The following is a 27,892-nucleotide window of genomic DNA, read 5'->3' on the forward strand; positions in this document are numbered from 1 at the left end:
CGTTTCGCAGAGGGCTGGGAAGCGGGTACCGCTGCTGCAGATCTGCACCTGCACATCCACAGCCCTCCAGGGAGCCGCCGGCCGCTGGGGGGGGAGGAGAGCATCCTTTAATTGAATCAAACCTGCAAGTGTAGTTACCGGGAAACCGCGGCGAGCCGCCGAGGGCCCGTCCAGCCGCCTCCATCCACCCGCGGCATCTCCGCGCCCCTCGCTTCTCCTTCCGGGGGCGCTGCCGCTCCCCGCTCCCCCCCGCCCGCCGCTCACCTGTACCGGGCGCTGCCCCGGCAGCCAGGAGGGGCCCCCTCCGCCCGCCCCTACTGCGGGCAGGCCCCGGTCCCACCCCGCCCCGCTCCGCCCCGCCAAGCCCGGTGCCGCTCTCCGCGGGGTGGACGCGCGGCCGCCCCCCGGCCCGGCTCGGCCCGGCACAGCCCGGCCCGGCTCGGCACGGCTCGGCACGGCCCTGCCTCCCCGGTCCTGCAGCCAATCGTTGCGGTGCTGCCGGGCCGGGGCTGTTTACCCAATCCGTCGGGGAGCCGCCGGGGGGAGCGGGCGGAGGGGCGGCACGGCGGAGGCAGGCGCACGGCGGAGGCAGGGGCGCAGCCGCGGCGAGGGCTCGGCACGGGAAGCGGAGCCGGGGCAGATGACAGCCCGGCCGGCGGAGTCCCCTCCCGCCTGCGTCTCCCCGGCGGGGGCAGCCGGCGCTCGCACCTGACCATGACCCCGCGCCGGTCCCGGCTGGGCCGCCCCGGCGTTTGCCGCTGAAGGGACCGGCTCCTCTCCGACCTCCCCCGCCGCCTTCCTCCTCCTCCTCCACCTCCTTCTCCTCCTCCTCCCGGCTGCCGAGGCTGCCGCCTCTTCCCGGAGTGATGGGCTGCATCGGATCCCGCACCGTGGGTGAGGAAGGCGTTGGCGGGGACGGCGCTAGAGGATGCTCGGGCGGTCGCAGTCCCTCCCCGGTTATAACCGAGCGACGGTGGGACGCGGGTCGCCCTGCGCAGCGCCCATCCTGGCCGCCGAGGGCCCGCTCAGCGCCATTAGCTGCGCACGACGACCCCCCCGCTCCCCCCTAGCCCGGTGCCCCGAGGGGCGAGGGGCGCCGCCGGCCTCGGTGCTGGGAGCGGGGCGAGCCCGGGGCTGCGGGGGCGGCGGGGGGCATCTCCCCGGTCACCCCCGGAGGAAGGTCGCGGAGCGTGCGGGGTCGGTGCGGTGCCCCCCAGGGGGTTGGGGGGGGTGCGGGGCGTGCCTCCCGACGCGGGATCAGGCAGCCGGAGGCTGCTTCCCTTGCACGGTAACGGGTTCTTGTTATCCGAGTGTACGTAACACTGCATGATCTGCACGTCTTCTCTCCCCCCCCCTTCCCCCTACGGAGACTTCAGTGGAGAACAGCAAACAAAACGGAATCCCTCCCTTCCTCCTTGCAGAGCCATGGCGAGGGGACACAGTGGGAGGAATAGCGTATTTCCACCCGGCCACGCTTATTTTTCAGGAGAGAATCCCAAGCCCTTAGGCTATGTAAACCTAGCTCTGTCTTCCTACACATATGTGAATACCAAAAAAATCCATGGATCTCTAAATGCAGGTCTCTGTAGATAAAAGCAGCGTCCAGTGGCACACTTTCCTCCCCACGGAAAAATTTCTTTCTATGCAAACCACATGTAAAGACATCAGACAGATGCATAGAGATATGCCATTTAACTCAACAAAACACTCTCTGAGACAAAAACAGCTCATTTGGTGGAAGACCTCAAGCCCATGAAGCACACAGGCACTGTGACATAAGTAGGAAAATGAAACTTTTGAGAGCAAACAAATTGAGCAAGATCCCCAAAATAAATCTGAGCGACTCTGTCAAAGCCTGATGCTGTGACACTTCTTGGATTGGTAGGAAAGTCCTCTGTGAGCACTTCCAGGGGGCCATATACTCCTCTAGAAGCAAACTTTAAACTAGAGACTACAGTTTCTACCTTGGGATATAATTCCCACATTTAGCCTATGTTTCTTACCGGTTGGATGTCCTCATGACCTGAAGAGATCTTTTATGTTTTCTGTAATGTTCACATGGCAAAGTTCACTGTTAAGATTTTTCAAAATCACCTGGGTCTGTATACTGTAATGTGTCAAAACATGTACTGCTTCCCTTTCCCATATCCTCTACATGTGCACACTGCTGAGGGTATTATTATCCTCTTGGCCAACAAATAATCTACACCACTTTTAACAGTGCATGTTGTACAGGTAGCTTTAATTCTTGGTCCATCTCCCCACAATGCTCTTCAAATAAATAATTAACACACAATCTGGTAGCATCCACTCAACTTCAGAATGATGCATGGCTTTCATACTTAACCATGAAGGTATTTGTTCCTGTGTGTGCCAGCATTTTTATGATTTCTGACCTGGTATCTGTTACACAAAGGCCGTATAACTAACCTATTTCAAGTATCATTCATATATATACATCGTAGATATATATTCATATATATCTTGTTGTAATCCTAGGATATGGTTGGAAAATAATGCCCTAGCATGAGTAGAGCTTTGTGTTCTTGTTGTATGGTGTAACTGGTTAGATTTTTGCAGAACTAGTTTAATATACAAGCCCTGTATTGCCTTTCCAAGACCATGGAGATCCCAGAGGTAGGCGAAGCAAGGTACACTTCTGTTGGCTTTACCTTGGAATTTTCATGTAGCAGGTTTCTAATTCAGAATTAGTGCTAGAAAGCTCATAATCAGTCACATTTAGTTTATTCACCACATGGGGACCAGTGAAGGATTGTGCCCTGAGCTTGCTCTGGACCTTTTTCCGTTCCAGTTTTAAGCAAACCACATGATTTCTCTGTCTCCTGCAGGGACATATTGTTATGATCTAGCTACATGTCATAGTTTGCACATTTAATGATGTGAAACTTCATATTTTCTTTCCTAAACATGAGTTTTCCTGTTATTTCTCCCTGGGAAAAGTAATTGAGAGGTTCCTAGCAGAGCAGCTCCATACATATAAGACTGAAGTGGAAGTCATATAACATCTTTTAGTGTTATAGGGGACACCAGAAGTCACAAAGGTGATGATCAAATTTGGATTCCCTAAAGTATGAGGAAAGTTGAAAAGTCATCTTAAAGGCTAAGTGGATACCCATTCACCTTCTCCACAGATGCAGCCACTCACACACTGATGTCATACATGTGCTTTCTGTTACATGGCATTATGTCAACTACACAACAATCCAGAGCCCTTTTAAGCATCACAGTTGACTTCTGCCTCCGATATATGCCTCTGATATTCTGCCTCTGATACTGCCTAGAGGTCAGATCTGTATATTGGTGATAATTACTCGCTCCAGTGTAGTTCCCAGAGAGCTGCCTAGTGACTCTCACAATAACTGGGACTTAATTTCAGTGTATGTAAAAAAGGTTTTCACTGAGGTTGCTGGACAGTTAAAGTTGCAAAATCCAGCCAGAAACTTGTAGATATTTGAGTTCCAACTACATGCAAAGATCAGCTTGATTATTTTTAGTAACTGAATTAGATAAATGTAGGATATTTCAGACCTGAATGTCTGAATGTATTCCAATTCAGTTCTGAATACATTGCAAGTGTACCTTTGACCATAGTTTAGACATTAAAAAAATTGATTGTTCTGACTAGTGTGACAAGATCTCTCTTATTTCCTTGAAGAGATTTAAATGAATGGAAAGCTCAAACCTATTATGCTCAAGAATACTCTCTGTTTTGCCCAGTGGTGTCTCTAATTTCTTTGACGTCTTTGAGTGAAAGCCTGCAACAAACATGTTTTGTGAAGTGACGTGAAATGGTGGAAAACTATTTAAAGAAATTAAAATCTAATAGTGCTTTTGGAGTGTGTGGGGAGAAAATAGAGATGCTCACACTGGATATCAGAAAACTTCTTGACCATGAAGAGTATCAAGCATAGGAACAGGTTTCCCAGATAGGTTGTGCAGTGTCCATTCTTTGAGGTTTTCAGACCAGATTGGGTAAAGCTCTGAGTAACCTGGCCTAAACTCATAGCTGACTCTGCTTTAAGCAGGAGTTTGTACCTCAAGAGGTGTCTTCTAATTGGAATTATCCCATGATCCTATGTTTAAGACTTAAAGCGTGGAGGGGTTGACTTTCTGAATCAGATTTGATCCAGTGCTTCAGTCATGTGCTGTCAGAGGACTGCAAGCTTCTACGTATTGTTAATACATTCCTACTATACTTTTCCCACCTATCACTGCTTTCCTTTAGCTGCTTAGAATACTATGTGACACAGACTCCCTTACCTCACTATAATAACCCCAGCTGTCGGCTGAAGTCCTCCCAATGTTTGCTTAGTATGGCAATTGTGCAAAAAAGCAGCTCAAGTGTTAGCTGGTTTAGGCTTGTGCACAGAGCATCAGTCAATGTATAGACCATGCAGATTGGAAAAGGTAGTGCTCTTAATTTGTTGGTCTCTGGGTCAAATCTGACATGCTAAATCTAGCTAGCTAGCTTGCTGCGCTTCCCTCTACACGGAAAGGTCAGTATACTGTCAGAGGGAGAAGCAATGCAGGTACTAGTTGAAGAAGCCTACACTTTTAACATTGCTTTCTCACTGGCTGTGCTGTACAAAGTGTAAATGAGTGGCTCATAGCATCCACGGTAGGAGAAATGAAGCCAAAGACCACACACTTCCAATCTGTCTACTTCAGATTCAGCAGAGTGGGAGCATGATAAGAGACTGACAAGAGTGGGGGTAAGCTGCTAGGGGAATCAGTGAACCCCCCCTTCATTTTCCTCCTCGTTCATCCCCCAACAGATCTGAAGGTTGTGTGGAGTGAGATCTGGTGTGGCAAGCGTAGTGTATACAGTACATATCAGGGAGAGCCAGTGTCTGGTTCCTTCGTCCTTCCTTCCCCTTCAACATACAAGTAAGCCAGCGAAAAGAAATAAAGAGAGGGAGAGGTCTAGGAGAGCAAAAGGTGATGCAGAAGGAAACTGAGTCATGACATTGGGGCAAAATACATTTGTTTACTTGCATGCAAAGAGGTGGAAGGAGCACAGGGCTCTGTGTAGAAACCTCTATATCAAAGGCAATGTGGTAAAAAGGGTGGGAATACATGAAGAAGGGCATCTGGGTATCTTGTTCCTCTCATAGCCAAGGGAGAGAAAAACAGAAAAGGGGGCAAAGGAACACCTTTCCTACCAGATCAGACTGCTTTGTGCTTGGTCTCACTTCATTAGTTCTGCTTCTTCCCAGTCTAACTTTTCTTCTTTTGAGCATTTCTCAATTTGATCACTGTAAAAAGTCAACCAAAGAGCTCTGGGATTAAGAGCTCATTTCTGCCAATAAGAATCTGAACAGAGACTCTGTCCCTGACCTAGCAGCCAGTTGTCATGATGTGTCTACAAAATGATCGTCTCTGAGACCTCTATCTCTCTTGTCAGGTTTAAGTTAGTGGTTTCAAAGTTGTTGGGAAAGAACTAACAAAGAGGCCAGTTGCATAAGACTAGTTTGAAAGCATTCTAAAGAACAAGTGTAAATTATATTTATCAGCAACAGTCACTAGTATAGGTAAACTGTATTCAGCATGTTGCTGATTGTCCTAAAACTCCTTTTGTGTGTGTGTGTGTGTATGTGTACAGTTCTACTGATGTGATCTTGGGGAGTAGAACTGAAGGACAACATACTGAGTCTGTTAACTCTTAGAGGCAGTAAGTTGGGAGAATTATGAGAGAAATTGCAAAGGAGCTGATGGGAAAACTGAAGTAATGAATTGTCTTGAGAGAGCTGGGAGTCAGTGACTTCTATAGACTGATGTGTATTGAAGCAGAAAAATTGACCCGCTCAATGCATATTTTTTGCCTGTTTTCTTGGGGGGAAGTAGGAGAAAAATAGTTTTCAGCTTATTTAATAAGTATGTTTTTCAACAACAAACAGTGATGATGTCAGACTGATACTTAAAACAGCTAGTTCTAGATAACTAGCACTTAAGAGTTTTTAGAGAGTCAAATAAAAAGGCAGAACTGTAGTATTTTTTTTTTCCTCCAATAAGTCTTGAAAGAGCGAGATAACCTAGGTACTTATTTTGTCAATCTGATATAATTCCCAGTAAAATATTAGAAGGACAACATGACAGACAAGAATGGCTTTATTCAAAACAGATCCCATTAAGCTGACTTTATATCATGACTTGTATGAGACTCTCTGCAGTCAAATACTCCAATGATAGAAGTAACTTCACCTATGATCATAGTAATAAATCTAAAATACTAGATTGGTAAAAGATAAAACAACGATCAGTTAGTAACCAACTTAGTACCGCATGATTCTTTTACTAATATTATATAAATGTGGTACATATGGTGCATCAAAATAGCAACAAATAATCATTTTTGAAAAAGTTGTGTTTCTTATGTGATTTTACATTTCTCAATATAGTTGTCAGTACCCTGTGATTTAACACAGAAATCTAAAATATTGATAAGCTTAACAGAATCTAAGAAGATTGGATGAATTGCCAAAAATACAAATACAAATGAAAAGGATAAATCACTGATATACATGTAGAACAGTTTAATTCATTTGTAATATCTTGACTAACAGTGTGCATTTGTCTGACTAAATATGAGTTCATACATCTATTGACAGAGTGTGAATAATATGTCCCGAACCAGAGCTCTATGTTAGAAAGCAGTCACACTGAAAAAAGATTAGAGATGTCTGAACAGATAATCAGTAGATCAACAGCTTCTATTGTGATGCTGCAGCCAAAGAAGCTAATGTGGTTCTTTGATCTATGAAGAGCTGAATATTGAACAGAAGAGAGAAAGTTATACTTTTTCTGTATTTGGCATTTGTGAAAAAAAAATCTAATTTCATTATTCTCACTTTGAGAAGTGCTGCAAAAATAATCATCAGAAAATAAATATGTGAGCCGTGAATAAAAACTTACAGGGGTAACTTGATGACAGTTTTTAAGTGTTTGAATGAAGAATAAGCATCAGAACAATGTGAGTCTTCAGCCTAGCAGAGAACAGTTAAGATGCAATGGAAAGACAGTGGACACATATAGACTGGAACTAAAGCAAAAAATCAAATAGTAAAAATACTTAACTATTGGAATAATTTACCAAGAATTGTGCTGAGTTCTCAGTCACCTAAACACATAAAAATAAAGACTTTTCTAATTTTTTTTTTTACTGTATTTAAGTGCAGAAATGGAAAATATAATTAACAAAGGGAATACCTTTAGCCTCATTTACTTTAAGGAGGTCAGATTAGATACAGGGATGTTTCTTTGTGAGTTTAAGCTACAAGTTCTCAAGTCCAGGAGTGTACTAGATTTATGAAAGGACACATAGTTTCTATATCCTGGGAAGATGAGTTTGTAACTACAGATGCTGATCAGACAGTTTGTGGGGAAAGTTGCAGTGCAAAAACTATTAGCTGAAGTAGAGAAAGTAATTTGGTGATCCAAATAGCTAGCATATGGATTAATGTTCCAGACCTAAATAGGGAAAAATAGTTTTAGGGATTGTACTACTAGCCACTTAATGTCACCGGTCAGGTTGGTGACAGGAAACAGTGACAGCTACAGGAAGATCAACGAGGCTGTCAAGGCAGTAAACTTAGTAGTAACATGGACTTCAGTTAACCATACATGTAGCCTGGTAAGAAATCTGAATGCGATGCAAAAATTAAATATTTGCTCTAGAAGCCAGTCAAAGAGCCTGTAAAAGTTAAGTAATTTGCCTTGTGCAATGATCAGTATTTAGTGCATAATGTTGTTACTAATGAGGCTTTAGGTGACTCAGAGAGATTAAGACCATAACAAAAAACAAGCATACAAATTAAAAAAAAAAAAATCAAATAATACATATTTGCATCTGGTTGTTGTGGTGGAATTTATGGAGGCTTATCCTCTGGACTCTTTCCATGCTGCGGATACATCAGAAGATCAAATTGAAGCCTTGGTGAATATGGTTGTAAAGTAGGTAGACAAAAGAATAACAAGTCTTGGAGGAATTTGACTCCGAAAAAAGTGAACTACTGATTGTGATATGTAAAGTCTTGCAATTACTTTAGTACAAGAAGATTGGAAGTTAGGTGATGTGATGCCTGTTTGTAAACAGATTTTGAGATGTAGGAAACTATAAGCTAGTCAACAAGATATGCATGCCAGGCAAGCTAATAAATGTTGCTCTAAAGAACAGCACTAGTGCATGCATGGACAAGTAAGATATACTAAGGAAAAGCTAATGCTACTGTTGAGGCAAAACATGCCTTGTATGTCTTAGAAAGCCTCAACAAGCAATATATGTCTTAGAAAGCGTAAACAAAGGAGATCCAGTGGCTATAGTCTACTTGGATTTCCAAAGCACATTTGTAAGGGCTGCTAAAGACAGCCTTTCTGCTGTCGGATCAAAGGAAAGTTCCTAAACTTATTAATTACATGGGTAACGATAGTATTAAAAAAAAAAAAAAAAAGATTAGCAAGAAATGGCCAGTTTTCACAGGGATCTTTTTCAGATGTGCGTATCCATGAATGGTGTGAAACAGGGGGCAACTAATGAGATAAAATACCATAATGAGGGTAAATTATTTGGGGGAGCAATTGAAGCTGAGTGCAGAGATTTACAAAAGGATGTCACAATACTGAATAATTAGGGGTTAAAATTATGGGTGAAATTTGTTGTAGATGAATGTAAACTGATGCACAATAAAACAATTATAGTGTTACATTAGCAATGATGAAGGTTCTGAGTTGACTATTTCCATTCCAAAAAGAAATCTTGAAGTTATAATAGAAAACTTAATTCTTAGTAGCAGCGATAATGTCAATCAAATGTTAATAACTAGGAAAAAAGTAGAAAATAAAATGACAAACGGCATTATTCTACTATGTGTAAATCCATGCTGTGCCCATATTTTGAATACCATGTGTTGTTTTTGATTGTTCAATCCTGTTTCAGAAAGGATGTAACTGAACTGGAAAAGATTCAGAAAAGGCAGCAAAGACAATCAAGGTATGGTGTGGCTTATGTTTTGGGAGCCATATAGATAGGGATTTCTCAAGTCTGGAAAACAGATGATGAGGGCAAGTTATGACAGATATCTTTAAGGTCATGAATTTTCTCTACAATATGAATAACATGGAGAAAACAAACAGAGAAGAATATTTTATTATTCTTTTTAAAGATAGATACTACACATCAAATGAAACCAAAATGGCAAGTTTCAAACAAATAAGAGCTAGCATTTTTCACATAATGTATACTTAAAAAGAAGAACTATTGTTATAGGGTGCTATGGGTACAAAAAAGATTTCTTTGGTTTAGAAAATGAATAGATTAATAGAAGAAAAATCCCTTAAAGGTGACTAAATACAGAGACAAAATCTGTTTCAGGAACTACTGGAGGTATAAATTACTTGGAAGTTAAGAGAAGTATTGTAGGAAAAAATCACTACTGTTTCTCCTTTTCTTTTATTATTTCTTATATATCCACTCCCATCTGAGGGACGAACTAATACTGATACCAAACAATTACTAAATGCTTACTTTCCCCCCCTGATTCTCCTCCCCCCCCCCAAAAAAAAAAAAAAAAAAAATAAAGACAGTGAAGGAAAGAAACCAGGAGGAATAAAAAGAGAATTGTTGGTGGCAAAAAAGGAGGGATAAAATTAGAACAGAGTAAAGACTAACAGACTAAAAATAGAAAAATATAGAACCAGAGCAGAGCAATGAGTAGAGCTCTTCTGTACTTCCATGGTATACAGCGACTAGTGGATACTTCCTAGTGATGTCCTACCTAGAACAAGGGAATAGAAGTAGGACTCCTAGTTGCTCTAGTTGCTGGGATCCTGGGTTTTCCTCCTCCTGCAGCTGCAGATAGCCAGCTTGGTGAGAAACAGAGGAAAGTTGATTAAGAAGGATCAGAATTCAGTATGGCTTGAGATGGGAGCTGTACAACAAATTTGTTAAGAAGAGCATCCAGAATCTAAGTAACAAGTTCTGGAGGGGTCCAAAGACTTACATGCCTGGTATACACTGGTGCCAGTCTGTCTCTCATTGCAGAAGAAACAGGAGGTGGGGGATCCTGTGAATAAACTTAGGTGCTTGATGCAGGGTGTTCCCTCTGATGTTCCAAGTGGGCCATAGAATTAGACAGACTAGAAACTAGCTACTGGGGTTTCTCATCCTCTCCTGACAAGGAGTTGTTCTACAACCATATATCTGTATGGGATGTGACAGTAAGAAAGTGAAGCAGTTGAAGCATGAATGCATAGAAGTGTTCTCAAGGGAGGTCATCTGGTTTTCAAAGCTTACTAGAGTGATGTGTAGGCTGGACAGGGAGTCAAGGGCCAAGGCTTCAGAAGGAGCTCGATGGAAGTAGGAGTTGGAGGGGGCTACCCTCCTGTGGGACTTGCCTGAGGTTGGAGTTGTTGATATAATCCGGGTGTTTGATGCCGCATACCAGGCAAACAATGTGGGGTTGACCCAGTCTCACTGACCATAGACCCAGTGCTCCTCAGTTTTGCTGATGCTGCAGGAGCCATGCTTCTATGCAGTGAGGAGGTTTCTGCCTACATGTGGAGGTGGGTTTTATGAAGCAGGGACTCAACAAAGACATTCCTCCTTGTTGGTGATCATGAGGGACCTGATTGCACCAGAGAGCTTCTGGGTTCTGAGGAGGGCCTTGTAAAAGTCAAGAAGGCTTTGCAAGAGGCCTCTTGTATCAGTGGTGTAGAATGACAGACATCTCAGTTGTATGCCAGCAAGTTCTGTAGAGAGAACTATGGTCCCTAGGTTACAGGGAAGCACTCTGCTGCCTGGCTCCCCTTCCCTCCTTGAACACGGTCCTCATTGATGAAGATGAGGTTGTTGTCTGCCATGGCAAGGGTCAGCTGCATCTTCTTCCCAGAGCAGTTAATCTTCAGCAGTTAGCAAAGGTAGTGGCTTGTTCCCCCACTGGCTAAGGATGCTAGATTCAGTGCTAACTGGAGTGACTGAAGATGCAAAGAGGGGGAACCATTCTGAGATCCTGTAGAAGGGCTGTCACAGAGGAATGACAGCAATGGCCTTGTTCACCTCAGCCAGCTGTGGCCAGCTCTGCCCTCTTGGCTGTCTTTGAGGGTCCAACTGTGACCTGAAGTGGCCTCCTCTGGAAGAGATCTGTCTCCTCTTAAGGGATGGGAGATATCAGGCCCACAGAGATACTATCCATATGCTTTTCCAGGCATTAAAGCACAGAGGTAGGCGGCATGAAAGGAAATGATTTTTCCCTGTAAACAACTCTCTGCCTCCCTGTGTGGGATTCCCCACAGCTAGAGTGGGTATCTGCTTATGTTGTGACCACTTCCATTTCTCACTGGCCAGTGATCCATTTCTGGGCCAGAAAGCAGCCAATGCATAAGTGTCCCAGGCTCTGCAGGGAAAGCCCTAAATGTCCCTGGAGGAGCTGTGGATGTACAAGAAGATTCCTGATGTTAAATGATAAAAGATTCTGCAGCTCTCCATCATGCCATGTACAGCCACCAGCATCTGGATGGATCACTGGCAGAGAGAGATACCCTTTGCAGGAAGGGGCTGATGAGAAACACCACCTTCTTCAGGGCAAAGAATAGGAGCGTGAGGAGAGCAGCATTGGGAGGAGGGGAGAGACAAAGTTAGGATCACCTCTACACCCAGGATTTACAGAAGCTTGAGGAGGAAGAAGAGCCTCCAACTGAAGTCCTTTGCCTGTTGCTTCCCACAGAGTGGCTTCTGTTGGCAGAAAGAAAATCTGCTATGCTTTGGTGGCCATTGTCATGGCATGCCTGCCTCTAGCAACTCCCACACTTTGTTTTGGCAGGAGAGAGTGATAAGAGGGAGGCAGCAGTCTTCATGCCTCCTGTCTGTAGAAGGAAGTGGTTCTGACCAATACAGCTGTTCCAAAATGAGGTGGTTGATGAGGACTGTGGCTAAGTGTGTGGTGGCTGTGGTGGAGAAGGATGTAGCCACCTGGCTGTATACTTTGGAGTTTCCAAAGTGATACCCCCAAACTGAGCAGGGACAGGTAGGGAGAAAGGAGCCTGAAACTGTTAGGTGGTAGTTGCCCCTGTGTGCTGGTGTTTTAAGCAAACTCTTGTTCTGCTTCTTCATCTAACTTGTCTTGCTGACTGGAGAATGATAGTGGGCCTGAAGATTCAGCAGTGGAGTCTTGTCTTGGGCTTGTTGACATCATATTGGCAGTGGTGCTGCCTACCCCACCGGCTGAGGGGAAAAAGAAGGTCTGGGAGAAGTCCCTGGGGTCAACAACCACCCTTTCTCAGTCTGTCCTATCTTCTCCACACAGGCAGGGCAATGGGGTTGGGTATCTGGGTGTTTGTAATAATATTTGGGAGAGGGTCCAGAAGGGTGCAGAAAGGCTGGAAGTTGGGAAGAGAGGAGTGGACTGTGCAAGGGGAAAAGGCCTGGGCTCCACAGGTAGTGCTGGAGGGCAGAGCATGGATCAGGGCTGTCCTGGAGACAGGTAGGGGCAGAAAAACAGAACACAAAGAATGCACAGAGGTGCTAAGGAGGAAAAGAGAGCCTGGGGAAGGCTATGGTGTGAATGGGAGAGCCTATAGGAAAAGAAAGGGTAGGGGGGCTCACATGTGTTTTTCATATGTAAAATGGTAACATCAGGGTGAGGGGAGAAAAGGGTAAAGGGGACAGTTGGGTAGCGGAAAGGTTCTGTGCTGTCCCTTCTCCAAGTCCTTCTGTGTGTTGCAGAACCTGAGATGGTAGTGAAACCTTTCTTTCTCTTCCTGCTCCAGAGTGCAGGGAGAAAGGTGCATTGCGATTTGCCAGTTGACTCCTGGTGAGTAGCTGGGATGGTCCGTCTTTCTCACTGGTAGAGATGAAGCTACAGAACATAGATGTCACAACTAATGATATTCTTATTCTCTAAAACAGTGCTCAGTGTCATGTGACAATCACAGAGATTAAAATTTAAATACATAGGGAGAGCAAGATATGAAATTGCCTGCTGCATATTACTTCTGCAATGTTGGCTACAGGCCCGCCAAAAAAAAGAAAAAAATAAAAAAGGCTGTTACCTTTGTTCATATTGACGTTTTCATACTTACTGTGCTGAATGAGGCCCCTGGGGACACATTCTCTGCACTTCAGAGAAGCACTGAAGAATGAGGATAAATCCATCGCTGCTGTTCATGCTGGCTGATACTTGTTCTGCAAATGAGACAGGTCTTTGAGATTTTTTGTTGTTGTTGTGTTAATTGGATGTGTTCCATTTTGCAGTATCTCCTTAGCTTAAATGACATGACTGCTTCTCAGAACAGAGCTGTATGTGTGTAACATTAGGCTCAGTGTTCAGCTCTTTTTAGTTGCAAGGACATGGTGTACAGTAACCTTTAGAATTGGTTTGAAAATGCTTCCAGTCAAGAAGGAAAATGTTGGTCTTGGAGCTTTGTTCCTTAATTCTATTTCCTAAACAGCTCTGAAAAGGGACCTACCTGCAGAAGGAATCAGAATGGTCTGGGAAATAATTTAGGTTACCCAAATTCAAAGCAAAGATCCTGAAGAAGAACTGCCTGTCTGATGCCTAATCCTACAGACATCTCAGAACTGTAGATGTTTTCATTTTTGATCAAAAATTTCTGAGACATCTGTTTTGTGGAGACCAAGATGCTTTGAAGAGCACTACACTGCTCAACCCACTCTCATCCATGAAAACAGGCATTTTAATATTCACCTTCCACAAGTGGTTCAGTTGCTATCTACATTCTGAAAAAGCCAACAGCTAACCACTTTCTATGTTTCCTTATCCATGCTCATAGAGTTGTGCAAATAACTCAGTTTGATTTCTGAGCTTTATCTGGGAGAATCTGAATGCTTTCATCTGAGGTTCAGCTCAGGAACACTTCACTTGGCACAGAGGCTTATTCCTTTCCTCTATGTTGCCCTTTAGGCTAGCTTTCAACAGCTTTCTGTAAAGCACACAGGGAAGAAAAAGGGTCCTGTGATACACTATCTGTCCATCTGTCAGTACTTTCCAGTAGCTTCCACTTATTTCATTTCAACCACGTTTGACAGGACATGAAGGTGTTCTATTAGACAAAGATATTACACTTCCACGAGTATAATGAAAATTCAGAGAATCATAGAATATACTGAGTTGGAAGGGACCCACAGGGATCATGGAGTCTAGCTCCTGGCTCCACACAGGACCACCCAAAAATCAAACCATATGTCTGAGAGCATTGTCCAAATGATTCTTGAACTCTGACAGGCTTGCTGCTGTGACCACTTCCCAGGGGAGCCTGTTCCAGCATCCAACCACCCTCTCGGTGAAGAAACTTTTCCTGATATCCAGCCTGTTGCAGCTTGTTGTCATTCCCTCTGATCCTGTTGCTGGTCACCACAGAAAAGAGATTGCTGCCTGCCCCTCTGCTCCCCTCATGAGGAAAGCTGTAGGCCACCATGAAGTTGCCCCTCAGTCTCCTCTTCTATAGGCTGAACAAACCAAGTGACTTCTGCCACTCCTCATATGACTTGCCCTCCAGACCCTTCTCCAACTTCATAGCCTTCCTTTGGACACTCTCTAAGAGTTTTATGTATTATATTGTGGCACCCAAAACTGCACATGGTATTTGAGGTGAGGCTGCACCAGTGCAGAGTACAGCATGACAGTGACTTCCCTGAACCAGCTAGCAATGTCGTGCTTGATGGACCCCAGCATACACTGTTGACTCATATTCAACTTGCCATTGATCAAAACCCTCTGGTGGGGCTGCTCCCCAGCCTCTCATCTCCCAGTCTGTACTTATATCCAGGGTTGCTGAGTCCCATGTGCAGAATCTGTCACTTGCTTTTGTTAAACTCCATATTGCTGATGATTGCCCATCCCTCTAATTTGTCAAGATCTCTCTGCAAGGCCTCTGTACCCTCAAGGGAGTTAACAGCTCCTCCAAAATTGATATTGGGGAAAGTACAATTTAAATACTGATCATAATTACTGCAATTACATTTGTTGCTTTCTTAGTCATTCAGGGTAAAGAAAGGAGTGGAAAGAAATAATTGAACCATTTACTCTAAATATTGGTGTTTACCAACATTAAAGTTGCCTACCAATATCGAATGATAATGTTTCTGCTCTCTGCGGAAAGTAAAACTTGAAAAACAGAAGATGGTTTGCTAACAGTGGATAATAACAGCGCTGGAAACTCATTGTATAATTAATGTGTTTCTTATGTTAATTGACAACACATCTGAAAGCGATTGACACAAATATATGTTTAGTATATAGTGTGTATCTTCACCAGCATTGCATTGGAAAAAAAAGAAGAAAATTTAGGACTCTAAAGCTATATTGTTCTATTCAGTGCAAAACAAAACATAGAAGACAAATAAGAGATTTTGAGCATTCAACACAGAAGTTGCAACAAAATAGGTTATTAAAGGCTTCTGCATAGATGCAGGTGTGCAATTCAAGCAAGTACCTTGTTAAATGAACAAAATACAGGCATACATATCAAATACACTGTCAATGAATGCACAGTAGTAATAGGATTGAGAAATTGCAAAAGGAAACCCAAATATAATAGACTTTTTAACATTACAATAGATAAGTAATTCAAAACCAGATGAATTTCCTATGATCACAGAAATAAAAAGAAACTGAAATATGTTCAAGATATTTTATGTCTCCATGAGAAGTCGAAGTATTCATCAAAATGGGCTCCAAATAAGAAAAAAAAAAAAAAAAGTAATAATTAATATTACATCAGCAACGTGGGATACAGTCATCCAGATGGATTCTTGGAGTTTTCCAGTGCATTCTTAAAAATAGTTGCTATTTCATATTACTTGTGAATTTTAGAAAATACATTTTCTAATTTGTGAGTCCATAGTTACCATGCTTAAAAAAGCAGGGGGAGGCATCTTGGTATTTTGTTTCCCTCATCTATTTTTTTCCTTTTAAAATGTTTTTCATATTTATTATTTAGAAATGTCTGACTTAAAATTAAATCTTTATTTTTACTTAAGCAGTGCTGTAAAGAGCAGAGGGATTGTCTTTCCCCCAAAGGCTTAGAGGGCTAGAGTAGAAACATTTCTTCAGTTGTGATGGATACAGCTTTCTAGATATGCGTCTGTCAGATTTTTTTTAAATTAAATTTGTGTTAAAAATACAAAGCAACTTTGATCTGTAAACACTGTCACTTAGTATATTTATGTATTTCAACTGTGTTGGTTTCATTTTACTGCTTCTTATATTTAGCTTCCTACTTATTCTTCAGTCATCTACTGAGTCTTTCAGGGAAAAGATGGAATTTATGATGTTAAAAACAAAACAAAACAAAAAAAGCAACAACTTTTAAAAGTGCAAGGAAAAACAAAATTCCTCTGTGCTTTTTCTATACACACTGTACAAAAATGGAAACTATCAGTGTGCTACCAGTATTGAGATCAAAAATTGAATGTCTTTTGCCAAACTTTGCGGCTGTCGAGTTGCCTGTATTGAGCACCTGTCTGCCTGAGGTTAGTCTCTCTCTATCTCTGTGTCTGAGGGGTCCTTGCAGAGCATTTTCAGAACAGTGCTGCAGCCTGTTTTACTCTGTGTGCCAGGATGTGTAGACTTACAGTAGTGTCACAGCACTATGTTCAGAAACAACTGAGAGTACAGGAATGAAACAGGATAAATGGAAATAAAACAGCTATGGCACTGCTGTTGAAGTCTGTAATGAAGGCTTCTGTACTTTTGCCTTCTGCTTTGGAGTGGTAGCACCTCTTCTGCCTCTCCAGCATCATTGTCTATATCAGCTCTGCAGCAGGAACGCCTCAGCTCTCCCCTTCTGGTGTGACAGAGAGTTATTGATGGAGTGAAGGAGCAGGAGCTGCCTCTACAAGAGGCAACCGAATCCCAATAAGCAGAAGTAGGCACCCACTCCTACACCTAACTCCAATTTCAACCTTCCACTGACCTCTGTTGAATTCATTGGCTCACTTTGATGACATTCAGCCCCCGCACTCCTTCCTTTATGTGCACTCTCCAGATTTGCACTTCCTTGTGGTTCCCCTTTCTTGCCCTCCACCAGCTTCTACCCTCTACCCTTTCCCAGCTCAAGGAAGATCAAATACATTTATTTTAAGCCAACAGCAAAACTTATAGCTGATGCACCTGGGACTCGCAGCTGGGCTTCTCAAGGCTCTATCAGAGACTTTCCTTTGCTAGAGATGTTTCTAGCTTTGATTTTAATGCCAAACCTAATAGCTCTTCAGCCACATTAGGAATGAGCAGCCCATGAGTGGGCCCACTATGGCCTTGTCCCTCTCACTTGAATCCAAGCACACACCAGAGCACCCTCTCTTGCTTTGACAAATTCAAGATTGCTCAGTCTTGCAGGGAGTAGTGCTGTCTGCCACAAAACAAAACAGAAAAATGAAACTGCTGCCAAATAGGAAGGACAAAGCATAATAAAAGCTTGTGTAGAAGGTAGCAATGATGTATCAAAGCTTTATGTAACGATACAAGAACTGACTGCTTGGGGTGAGCTAGTTGCAGCTGTACTCCACAGCCAGAGAAAAGTGAGGTAACTGTCCCATACAGGCACTGCACACCAGGATTTAGAGGAAGTTTTGGCAGCCTGGCCTTGGGGACCTGCCAAGGCCTGAGTGGAGATACCTCCAGATCCGCTGGAAAGCTCGTGCACAACCTCAAGTGCCCTTATAAATGGGCACTTGAAGCCCATGAGCAGAGATGAATCCAGTAGCGGCAAGGTTGCTGTAGCTCCATGTCACCAGCTGCAGTGAGTAGCAAGGCTGAGTAGCATACACACAAGCATGCATACGCAACATATATACATACATTCCTCCCCAAGCCACCTCGATCCCACGCTTTCCCTCCCATTGGTTCTACCCCTAAACATCTCATAAATCTACTGCAATCCTTAAATGCTCTTCTCCTACATCCAATAGTAGGTCCCATATTCCATGGCATATGAACACCTCCCTCAGTTTCAAAGTTGCTTTAGAGAACCTTTTCCCCTGCCTTATCTTCATGGGCACTGTTTCTGAACCATGGGGCTGAGGCTGTCTATGCAACAACCCTTGTGAGGGGTCCAGACAGGGTGTCCCTTCGTGTGAGTGCACAACTTGGGTTTCCACCTGCTGTTGTCACCCTATGAGCCTCTGGGTGTATTGAGACATGACTTTGATAGGATGATGGTTCCTGTTCTGTGCCTGGGAGCAGCCTGCCAGGGTACTATTTGGATCCCACCTTCTGCCATTGTCTCTCTGTGCTTCTTTGTGGGTGTGCAGATAAGCTTGTATTAAATGATGTGACATACCCTGCAAAGGAGGGAGGGTGACTGTGGATAGATGCTGAATGATCCAATCAGAATTGAAAACAATTTCAGCTGTATACTTCTAGCTCATGAATTGATCATGGTTAATGGTAATCACAATTAGAAGTAAATAATGGAGCTCAGTAAGGACAAATACATGCATGTACTTGATAGGAAAATCAGTCAAGATGATCACAACCTTGAAAGGTAGTCTTTGTCATGTTCATTAATGCCAAATCCTGCTACCTCCTGAAATCAGGCTATGTTTGACTTCTAATGCTTGGCTTTGTAGCAGACACTATGGATTTTTTTTTTCTTTTAAGTTCCATGAATAGTTTCTGTTTTACTTAGCCAATCAGAAGCACATTGGGGATGCTATTAAAGCACTCAGTTACAATTATCCCAATGAACAGAAACATATTTAATGTGTGGAGGAGAAAGTATGACTTGATCCTTTGAGAAGGAGATTTTCTTACACAGCAGAAAGTGATGAGGTGTGAAGATGTGGTGGACACTAAATCAAATAATACTTGCTTTCTGCTGTTTTCTGACTTACCAAGCTTAGCCTTTTTTAAAAGACCAAATTAACTTATTTGCATTTTGAATTCTAGCTGATGAATGCCTCAGGCTTCCCACCCATAAATGCCTACATGCCTCCTACAGGCCTGTGTAGGGCAGAGGATTGCACAATACCTCTTGCCTGTCAGAAAATCTCTACCCAGGTAGTGACAAACCAGTGTAAATGTGCCAGATGCTAGAAAAAGCAACAGGGTTTTCATGTGTCTGTGGCAAAGAAATTTGCGACAAAGAGCAAATAAAAAGCAAAATGCTAATGAAAATAGCACCATTCACATTTAGTAATATATATTTTAAATAGACTAGAGATTACACAATTGATCCAGGAATCAATGATCATTATTGGAGCTCTGTTTCTTGCTAGATTGCAAAAGGCTGTTTTAAGCACAGTATAACCTTCTCCTCCATGGATGCAGAAATAAAATGTTTTTTAGTTTGAGATGGAACAAGGATTGAAGGCACAGTAAATAGCTATATGGACAGAGAGGTCATACAGAACAGTCTTGATACTTGGCTATATGAAGTTTGCATTTAGTTTCACTTATATTAAAATTTAGTATTAATCATTTTGGTTTTTATATTTATTCTTTCAATTTTATCATTCCTATTTTACGTTATTAACATTTATTTTTATTTAATCCTTTAAGTTGTATTAAAATGCATCTAAAATCAAACAGCACAGATTCTGCTTTTGAATGGGTGCCAATCCCAGAAAACTGTGCTGAATGCATAGGGATCTCAGTGAACAAACAGCTGAACATGAGAGTCTACTGCAAGGTTATGGCACAATGGGTTAATATGATGAGGAGCAGCCAGTTGTTTTTACCTTTATTAGCAGAATGGGTTATAGGAGTCCTGTATTACTATGCATGGTTTCATGTCTTCATTTTGAAGAACTAAAAAAATTTAGATGTCAAATTTAGATGTCTTTAAAAATAATAAACAATTTATTAAGGGGGATGGAAAAATGCTATACAATAAGAAACCTAAGGATCTCAGTCTATTTGATACGTCAAGAAGAAAGTCAAATGTATGAATAACTTTTCTGAAACGTAACAGCAGGTATTAAAAAACTCTTTAATCTTTCTGAGAAAGGCAAAGCAAGGACCAGCACCTCTAAGCTGAAGCCAAACCATTTCAAATTAAAAAGAAGAAATGCCTTTTTAAGTAATGATGGCTTAATATTGAACAGGATATCAAAAGAATTGGTTATTTCTGTCACACATCATGACTAGATTCTTTTCTTCTGGGAAGCTATGCTTTAGCCAAGCATACATTCTGCTTTAGAGCAACACAAATGACTGGTCTTCATATGGAGATATCCTTGTGAAATGTAATAGTTAATGATGTACAGATGGTTTGATAAAAATCAGGTTTGGTTTAAGGCCATTATGGCCTTAAAGTCAGTGATTCTTCTGTATGCTAAGCTGACTTGGCTTTTAAGACTCTTAAAACACATTTAAGTCAGTGGCATTTGGAAGCCTGACTAGATATGTTCCTGCAGGAAATGAGGTGATTGCAGTAGACTGGAAAGGACTGAAAGATGTGGACCAAATCAATATGGACAGCACCAGTTCACTGCATGGCAGCAGCTTCCACCGTCCTTCCACTGAGGTGAGTGCTTGTCCCAGACACACTTATCCAGGGGAATCAGAAATATATGATTCTTTCTGAGTTTAGAAATGCATGTTGTTTATCACTGGGGCATCATGTGGGAGGGGACTAGGATGTCAGTGTGCACCCAAGGATCAGACCTCCGTATCTGTGCAGTTTGGCTTGTGTTGAGTAGAGTTGAGTCACTCTTTTGAATATCCAGAGTGAGTAAGAGTTTGCACGTAAAGATGTTTTTAACCACTCACAACAGAGGCAGAACAGAACATGAATAAGACTGTGGCAGTTCTGACAAGCCTGTAGGTCTGCATTCCTTGAATAATGGATTCACTGAAATATCCAGCACTATGTCCCAGCTTCTGCAGTATAGCCATAGAATCTTCTGAAGAAACATTTGTCTCCATTTTGATTTTTAGGAATGCATTCACTAGTAACTCACTGCCAATTGATTTAGTGTTTAGTCAAGGGCTGATTCATTTCCTGCTCTGAATTATTGCAGTTTAGATACCTGAATTTTCAGCTTTGTAAGGTTCAGAATATGCAGTCCTGGTTAATAAAAATATCAACAAATAACATTTGGGAAATCACAAAGAATGTTCACAAATAACATACAATTTGCCTAATCTTACAAAGTACTAATGTATTGGTATTTTATTTCCTTTTAATACTTTATTTCCTTATTACACTTTGCTGGCTTGGCATGTAACTCTAAGAATCTTGGAGTTTCACAAAATCATGACAGAAATAGTGGAGCCTAACCTTGTATGGAAAACTCAGTTAAAATCAAATACAGATTTTAAAGCCAATGAGTATAAACCATATCTCATGAAACATTTTGATTTATGTAAATTACCATAGCTGTAATCAATTCATCTAAATTTTCCTGAGCGTTCACATCCCCAAGCCAAGATGTTGAGATGCGAGTCCTCCCAGCTGAAGGAAATGCACTATGAATTGTTGCTGTAATGACTGGTATGGGCAAGGGATCTGTTTTGCAAAGGGAAAGTGGGTCAGAGTGGACAAACTGAAAGACTACAAGCAAAAATAATTTTGGAAGAAAATCATTCTGTAACTTGCTATCATACAGTAAAAATAGATAGGTAGTGTAGCTCCTCCTTGTGTTAGCCTGAGGGATGCACCTCCCATACAGAGATTCCAGCTGCAGTATTTAGCAACGAAAAGTTGTAAGAAGGGGAGTCTTAAAGGTGTTTGTATTTCTCCCTCTCGTACTTTTTTATCTTCATATTTACTTGCATACTTCCAAATACCATTGTACCTACAGTCACCACATCCAGCAAAAGGGAATAAGCCAGCTTGAAAGACACAAGTTTTTTTAATCTATCAGCTAGAGTACCGGCTGTTGATTATGGCAAACTACTTGGAGAGATGCATAGCTGTTTGCAACTTGTTCATTACACTAACATCATGTCCATTTTTGGTTTCTTTAGCAAACACGGACAGATTTCTCCTGGGATGGTATCAATGTGAGTATGCACCACACTACTGTTCATATTCTAGTCATAGAAAGCCCAGGATTTGTCTTTTATTAGTTATAGTGGCAATCAGAATGGAAACATGAATGAAAGTCTTCACTGCCACTGAAATTCTGAGCATTGTCTAAGATTCAGAGGATGCTGATGAATTTTGATGTGCTTCTGTCTCACAAGATATTTAGATCTGCAGGTGGCTTTTAAGTTGCCTTTATCTCTCTGGGATAAATGTGTGTAATTTCTGATATTTTCTTTGTGATATTTCTTGGCACTGTTAGATAAAGAAGAAGTATATCCAACAAGTTTAAAAAATCAGTAGTCTTTGATCTTTTCCAGGACTTTGGAAGAAATGTATCTTATAATTTTCAGCTACATACAGAAGTAAAGACATTTTTTACAGTCCCCTGAGGAAGATGGTCAGCACAACTTAACTTTAGCTAATAAGTGGAAGAAGAAACAAACAAATATTTTAATAACATATGTTCCTTGATGCTCTTAACACCTATGCCATGATTTATTTTTTTTTTCCACTAGCGCAAAAAGAGTATCCTGAAAAGGGAATAATTTCTATTAGTGCTACCAAACTATTCTTTCTGGCCGAGATACTTAAGATACTTAAAAAAGATACTTAAAAGTATCTTCCCATAAATTAGTGTTGATAGTTTTATACATTTTGAAAGGTAGGATTAGAAGCCAAGTTTTTGGCAGTTGTAAGCAATTTCAGGTTTCAGATACTTTTTAAATGTGTGTCATTTTCTGGTTCTCTGTGATTTGAGAGCACTTGGGTCACTGAAAGCTGAGGGGATTTGCCTTTTTAACCAACTGTGGTGTTTTTACCCTGCTGAGCAGCTAAACTCCACCACAACTGCTCTCTCACTCCCCCTCCTTAAAAGAAGAGGGGGAGAAAATACAATAGAAAAGGGTTCAAGGATTGAGATTTTAGATTGCTCACTAATTTAGATTGCTCACTAATTACTGTCACTGGCAAAACAGACTCAACACAGGGAGATTAATATAACTTATTGCATATCACTAGCAGACTAGAACAGTGAGAAACTGAAAGCAAACTAAAAACAGCTTCCCACCCACTCCCATCAGCGCTCTTCTACCTCCTCCCCCTGAGTGGTGTAGGGGAAGAGGGAATGGGGCCTGTGGTCAGTCCATGACACTTCATCTCTGCCACTCCACTCCTTCAGGTCACTCTCTTCCCCTGCTGCAGTGTGGGGTCCCTCCCATGAGATACAGTCCTCTATGTGGGCATTCCACAGGCTTCAGCTCTTCAAGAACTGCTCCCATATGGGTCTGTACCATGGGGAGAGGTCCTTCAGGAGCAGAGTGCTCCAACACGGGTCCCCCATGGGTGGCAGCTCCCCCCAGACCCCCTGCTCCTGTGTGGGCTCCTCTCCACAGGTTGCCGCTCTGGCCCGGAGCCTGCTCCTGCGGAGGCTCTCCATGGGCCACAGCTTCCTCCAGGCCACATCCACCTGCTCCACCAGGGGCTCCTCCATGGGCTGCAGAGGAACTTCTGCTATGACACCTGGAGCACCTCCTCCCCCTCCTTCACTGACCTTGGTGTCTGCAGGGCTGTTTCTCATTTCTCTCTCTCCCAGCTGCTGTTGTGCAGCAGTTTTTTTCCCCTTTCTTAAATATGCTCTCCCAGAGGCACAACTAGCATTGCTTGTGGGGTCAGCTCTGCCAGCAGCAGGTCTTTTTCAGAGCTGACTGCAACTGTCTTTTATCTAACACGGGGCAACTTTGGGGCTCTTCTTACAGATGTCACCCCTGTAACACCTCTGCTACCAAACCTTTGCCACATAAACCCAATACACCAACCCTTACTACTGACATCTCATCCATTGTGGCACTTATGGCTTGGGATGTTTTGCTTAGTCTCTTTTGCTTAGAGAAACACATTGAGCAGGAAAATTACACAGCATACAGCAGTTTACTAGAAGAACTTTACCACTTTTTTTTTTTTCCTCATTGCATTTCTGTCTACCTGAAAGCAAGGTACACAAGGTCATGTTTCCTTAAAGACAGTAGAAGATAGTTTTCTTACTTGCAATTTCCAATTTTCTAGCCTATTCTGAATCCGTCAAGTCCTTTCTCAATGTGTCTCTTTCTCTTTCTCAGTGTAATTCTGTATATCTTTGGCATCAATGCTGGCTCATGAATTTCCTTCTCTTCCTATTCATTCCTGCCTTTCTGCCATAGCTGTTCAGCCTTGGAGTGGCAGAGACCTCCTGCAGATGCTTTCTGTTCTAGGTCATTTTCATTAGGTTTATCATAGCAGAGTCCTCAGGCTGTTTTGATACAAATGGACAGATACTGAACAGCAGTGCCCAGGCAAGAATGACCAGTGGGGGCATAGACTGGCATTCTTTAACCAGCTTCATCATCAAAGGAAGTGCACAATGGAACAAGCTGTGTTCTAAGCTACACCTTACCTTTTTTATTGTTCTTCCCTGCTTTCTGATAGCTTCAGGTTATGTGTCACACACACTCATTCCTGGCTGCTAAGTTACAGAATGCCTCACTCACTACATTTACACTCAGTTTTCAGAGAAACTCATCTCTCTTAGATTGGCAATTGACTGGGATTATATGCAGTTTGATATCAATGCTTGTCTTTGCCTCCAATTATTTGACTGTCTGAGATTATTTGACTTCCTGCTCCTCTCAGCTTTCATGAGGTCTATACCTATGGCCAAATGGTTGCTTCAGATCAGGTTTTAAAATTTCCACTGTCATGGTCACTACTTTTGAGTATCTTTGTGTTTGGATGCTGAGTATGAACATGGTGGACTTGAGTTTTAGAGGCTGAAATGAAGAGCAAAAGCAATGCTTCTTTAGCCCTTATGAAAATTTAGCCTCAAATGCAATGCCTGGCATCTTTGAAGAAGCCTGATGAATTCATCTTGAGAAACTGTGTTTTATTGTGTTTATGACTGCTGCCTGTCCTTGTTATTCAGGGATTTAGGATGAAGAAAGAGAATAGAGTGAAATTTACTGGAATTGACCTCATTTCTTTACTAGTAGTTGTAGGTGCTTGAATGAAACAAGATGCACCACTGATATAGTCATGTTCATTTTAAGACCATGTAAAATATGAGAGGAAATTAACACCAAAAGCAACATATAAAATAATATCTGTAGTGCAATGCATATTGGTGTGTCTTGCCTATCACATTGTCAGCTCCTCACTGTAAGCTCCCTGGTTGTCCATCAGCCATGCTTTGCCTCTCTGACGAAGAGCAAGAACAGTGCAGCATGTCCATAGAGGACTGGCAGCAGCCAAAGGGAGGCCTCTCACAGCCTGCTTCTGTCTCTGCCACTGACCTTGCCTCACTCAGTCCCACAGCTATGCACTATCAAATGTTGGTTAAATAGCTTCTAATTTTTTCATCTCCTCTTTTGCCCTTTCTTGTTGCTTGCTTCTGCTCTTCATCTTCCCTCTACCTTCTGGAATTCTTAAACTGATATCTTACTTCCATTCACTTTCTTTTCATCTTCCTCTATATATTTCTTCATATTCTCTCTCTTTTCAGCTCTCCATGGAAGATACGACCTCCATCCTCCCCAAGCTGAAACGCAACTCCAATGCTTATGGGATTGGGGCTTTGGCTAAATCGTCTTTCTCTGGTGAGGTCCTTAAAACCTGGGTTTATCCTTGGCAGCTTCTTTCCACAAGCCTTCAAGGCCTCTTCTTATAGCTCCCTGTTGCTTTCCCAACTGCTCCCTTCTTACTCATGCCTTTTCTAGGCCTTAGAGCAGCCTCTACCACCATGGTTAGAGATATAGAAATCTCTTAGCTTTTGCACTTTCCAAGAAACAGATTTTGCTTCTCACCACGCACCCCAGCTCAGACATCCTCAATTGTTTCCCCTCAAACTGTCTTGGGTTTAACCCCATTTTCTATTTCTTAGTTTGTTCACTTCCAGGTTTCATCACTCATGCCCAACTCTGTCCCAAATGGATTCTAGGCAAGGAAGGAAATGGTCTTTCATATTTGGGGTTTCCTCTTTTTCCCCCTCCTGAGAACCAGTCCAAGGACAGATGGAGAAACTCTCCTGGAGAGGGATACAGTGAAAGGTGGGAGACGCCCAACCCAAGGCCTGAACCCTGTCAGGAAAGGAGGGGAGAAACCCCACTTCCAAGAGAGGTAAACAGAGAGGCAAACAACCTTGGAGCTGTGTAATAGCCCCTCCTTGTTTTCTAATGTCTGGCCCCTTAGGGATATCCCGCAGCATGAAGGACCATGTCACAAAGCCAACGGCTATGGGCCAAGGCCGTGTGGCTCACATGATTGAATGGCAAGGCTGGGGTAAAGGTAACAGCCAGCAGCAGCAGCACACGCATGAGACAGCACGCAAAGATGCTGATGCCTACTCAGACCTGAGTGACGGTGAAAAGGAGGCCCGATTCCTTGCAGGTAGTTCTGACTTTTTTGCATGTGAATTGGGTTGGTTGGGATGGCCCAGAGCAGAATCACTGGGATACCAATGTGCAGGATCCTCAAAAAACACACTTAGGAATGTCTCTGGGTGGTTCAGGTGGCAGAAGGAGATGAGAGACTGTGGTTGGAGTATTGTCAATGGCATGCAAAGTGTAGACAGCAAGGGCCAACTATGGGTGATGGGCATTGCTGATATTGGACCATAGTGGGACAGAGGGACCAAGAGGTAAGATTTAAGAGGGTGGTGAAAGGTGGAGGCATTCATGCATCACTGCTCCCCCTCCACGTCTCTTTTGGTACAGGAGTGATGGAGCAATTTGCTATATCAGAGGCGACTCTCATGGCCTGGTCCTCTATGGATGGTGAGGATGTGAGTGTAAACTCAAATCAGGAGAATCCAGCAGGCAACTACTCTGAGAACTATCAGGAGCTAATGGAGAGCCAAGGTGAGCTCCAGCACCTCTTGCTAATCTTGAAAGACCCCTTTTCTGCTCTTGGTGTCATGTCACTGTACTTCCATCTGCCCTGTTTTATTCTGCAGTGTCAAATTCCAGGGTTGGAATCTAGCAGAGGCATCACCTATTTGCACCCCAAGGAATCTGACATTAGCAGAGAGGCTCCAAAGCCCAGTTCCTTTGGCTTTTTGGGCACAACTGTGGAGAGCCACTAGCTCTTGCAGTTGCTTGTGGGTATAGTCATGTTCATATGCCTACTGCCTAGTACTGCCTCTCCTCTTCACCCTCCTCTCCTCAAAACGATTTATCAACCCTGTCCAATACAGTACCATTTACAGACATCCAAGCTATCTGAATGAACCAGCTTGGATTACCGTGTCTAACTGTCTGTTGTTTCCTTCCTTTTCCTGCAGAGCATATGGCCCAGACACAGTATGATAGCTGGCCTCATTCCTATGTCTCACAGGGCATGTATTGCTTAGGTTCATCTGATGCCTGGGAGACCAGTGACCAGTCCCTCATCGCTTCTCCAGCAACTGGCTCCTACCTAGGCCAGAATTTCGATGAGTCTCAGACAAACCTTCAGGAAAGTATTTTGATCCAGAGTGGTCTTCTCCAGCAGCAACAGCTGCAGCCACAGCAGCAGGAGCAAAACTTCATCCAGAGCACAGGGCTGGTCCATGTGTGGCCCCTGCAGACTGCTCAGGGTGGGGATGGGGCTGAGTCCAGCACCTACATGGAGGACCATGTTGAGGACGAAGGGCACCCACAGCTGGAGAAGGCTCCTCTCATAAACAAGAAGCCCTCTCCAGAGGAGGATGATGTAGTATGCCGGGACCTGGAATCTCTGTCTCCTCGAGAGGAGCTGGAACATGCTGCTCTGAGCCGCAAAGTCTCAGATGTCACCTCCTCTGGGGTTCAATCCTTTGATGAGGAAGAGGGAGAAACAAACAACTGATGCTTTTTGTGAAATTTTCATTAATGCTGAACAAAGA

At 42.9% G+C, this 27,892-nt stretch overlaps 1 protein-coding gene across 1 annotated transcript; it reads left to right on the forward strand.

The window, feature by feature from the left end:
• Nucleotides 1-641: 641 nt before the first annotated feature.
• FAM131B (family with sequence similarity 131 member B) lies at nt 642-27,892 on the forward strand. The gene is made up of 7 exons (XM_082784290.1): nt 642-894; nt 20,390-20,499; nt 21,945-21,980; nt 25,535-25,628; nt 26,221-26,418; nt 26,745-26,888; nt 27,311-27,892. Exons 1-7 carry the CDS (start codon nt 867-869, stop codon nt 27,853-27,855), a joined length of 1,155 nt encoding a protein of 384 aa, XP_082640416.1. The 5' UTR covers nt 642-866; the 3' UTR covers nt 27,856-27,892.

This window comes from Aythya marila (assembly GCF_965140915.1).
Source record: "Aythya marila genome assembly, chromosome: 1".
NCBI classification, from domain to species: domain Eukaryota; kingdom Metazoa; phylum Chordata; class Aves; order Anseriformes; family Anatidae; genus Aythya; species Aythya marila.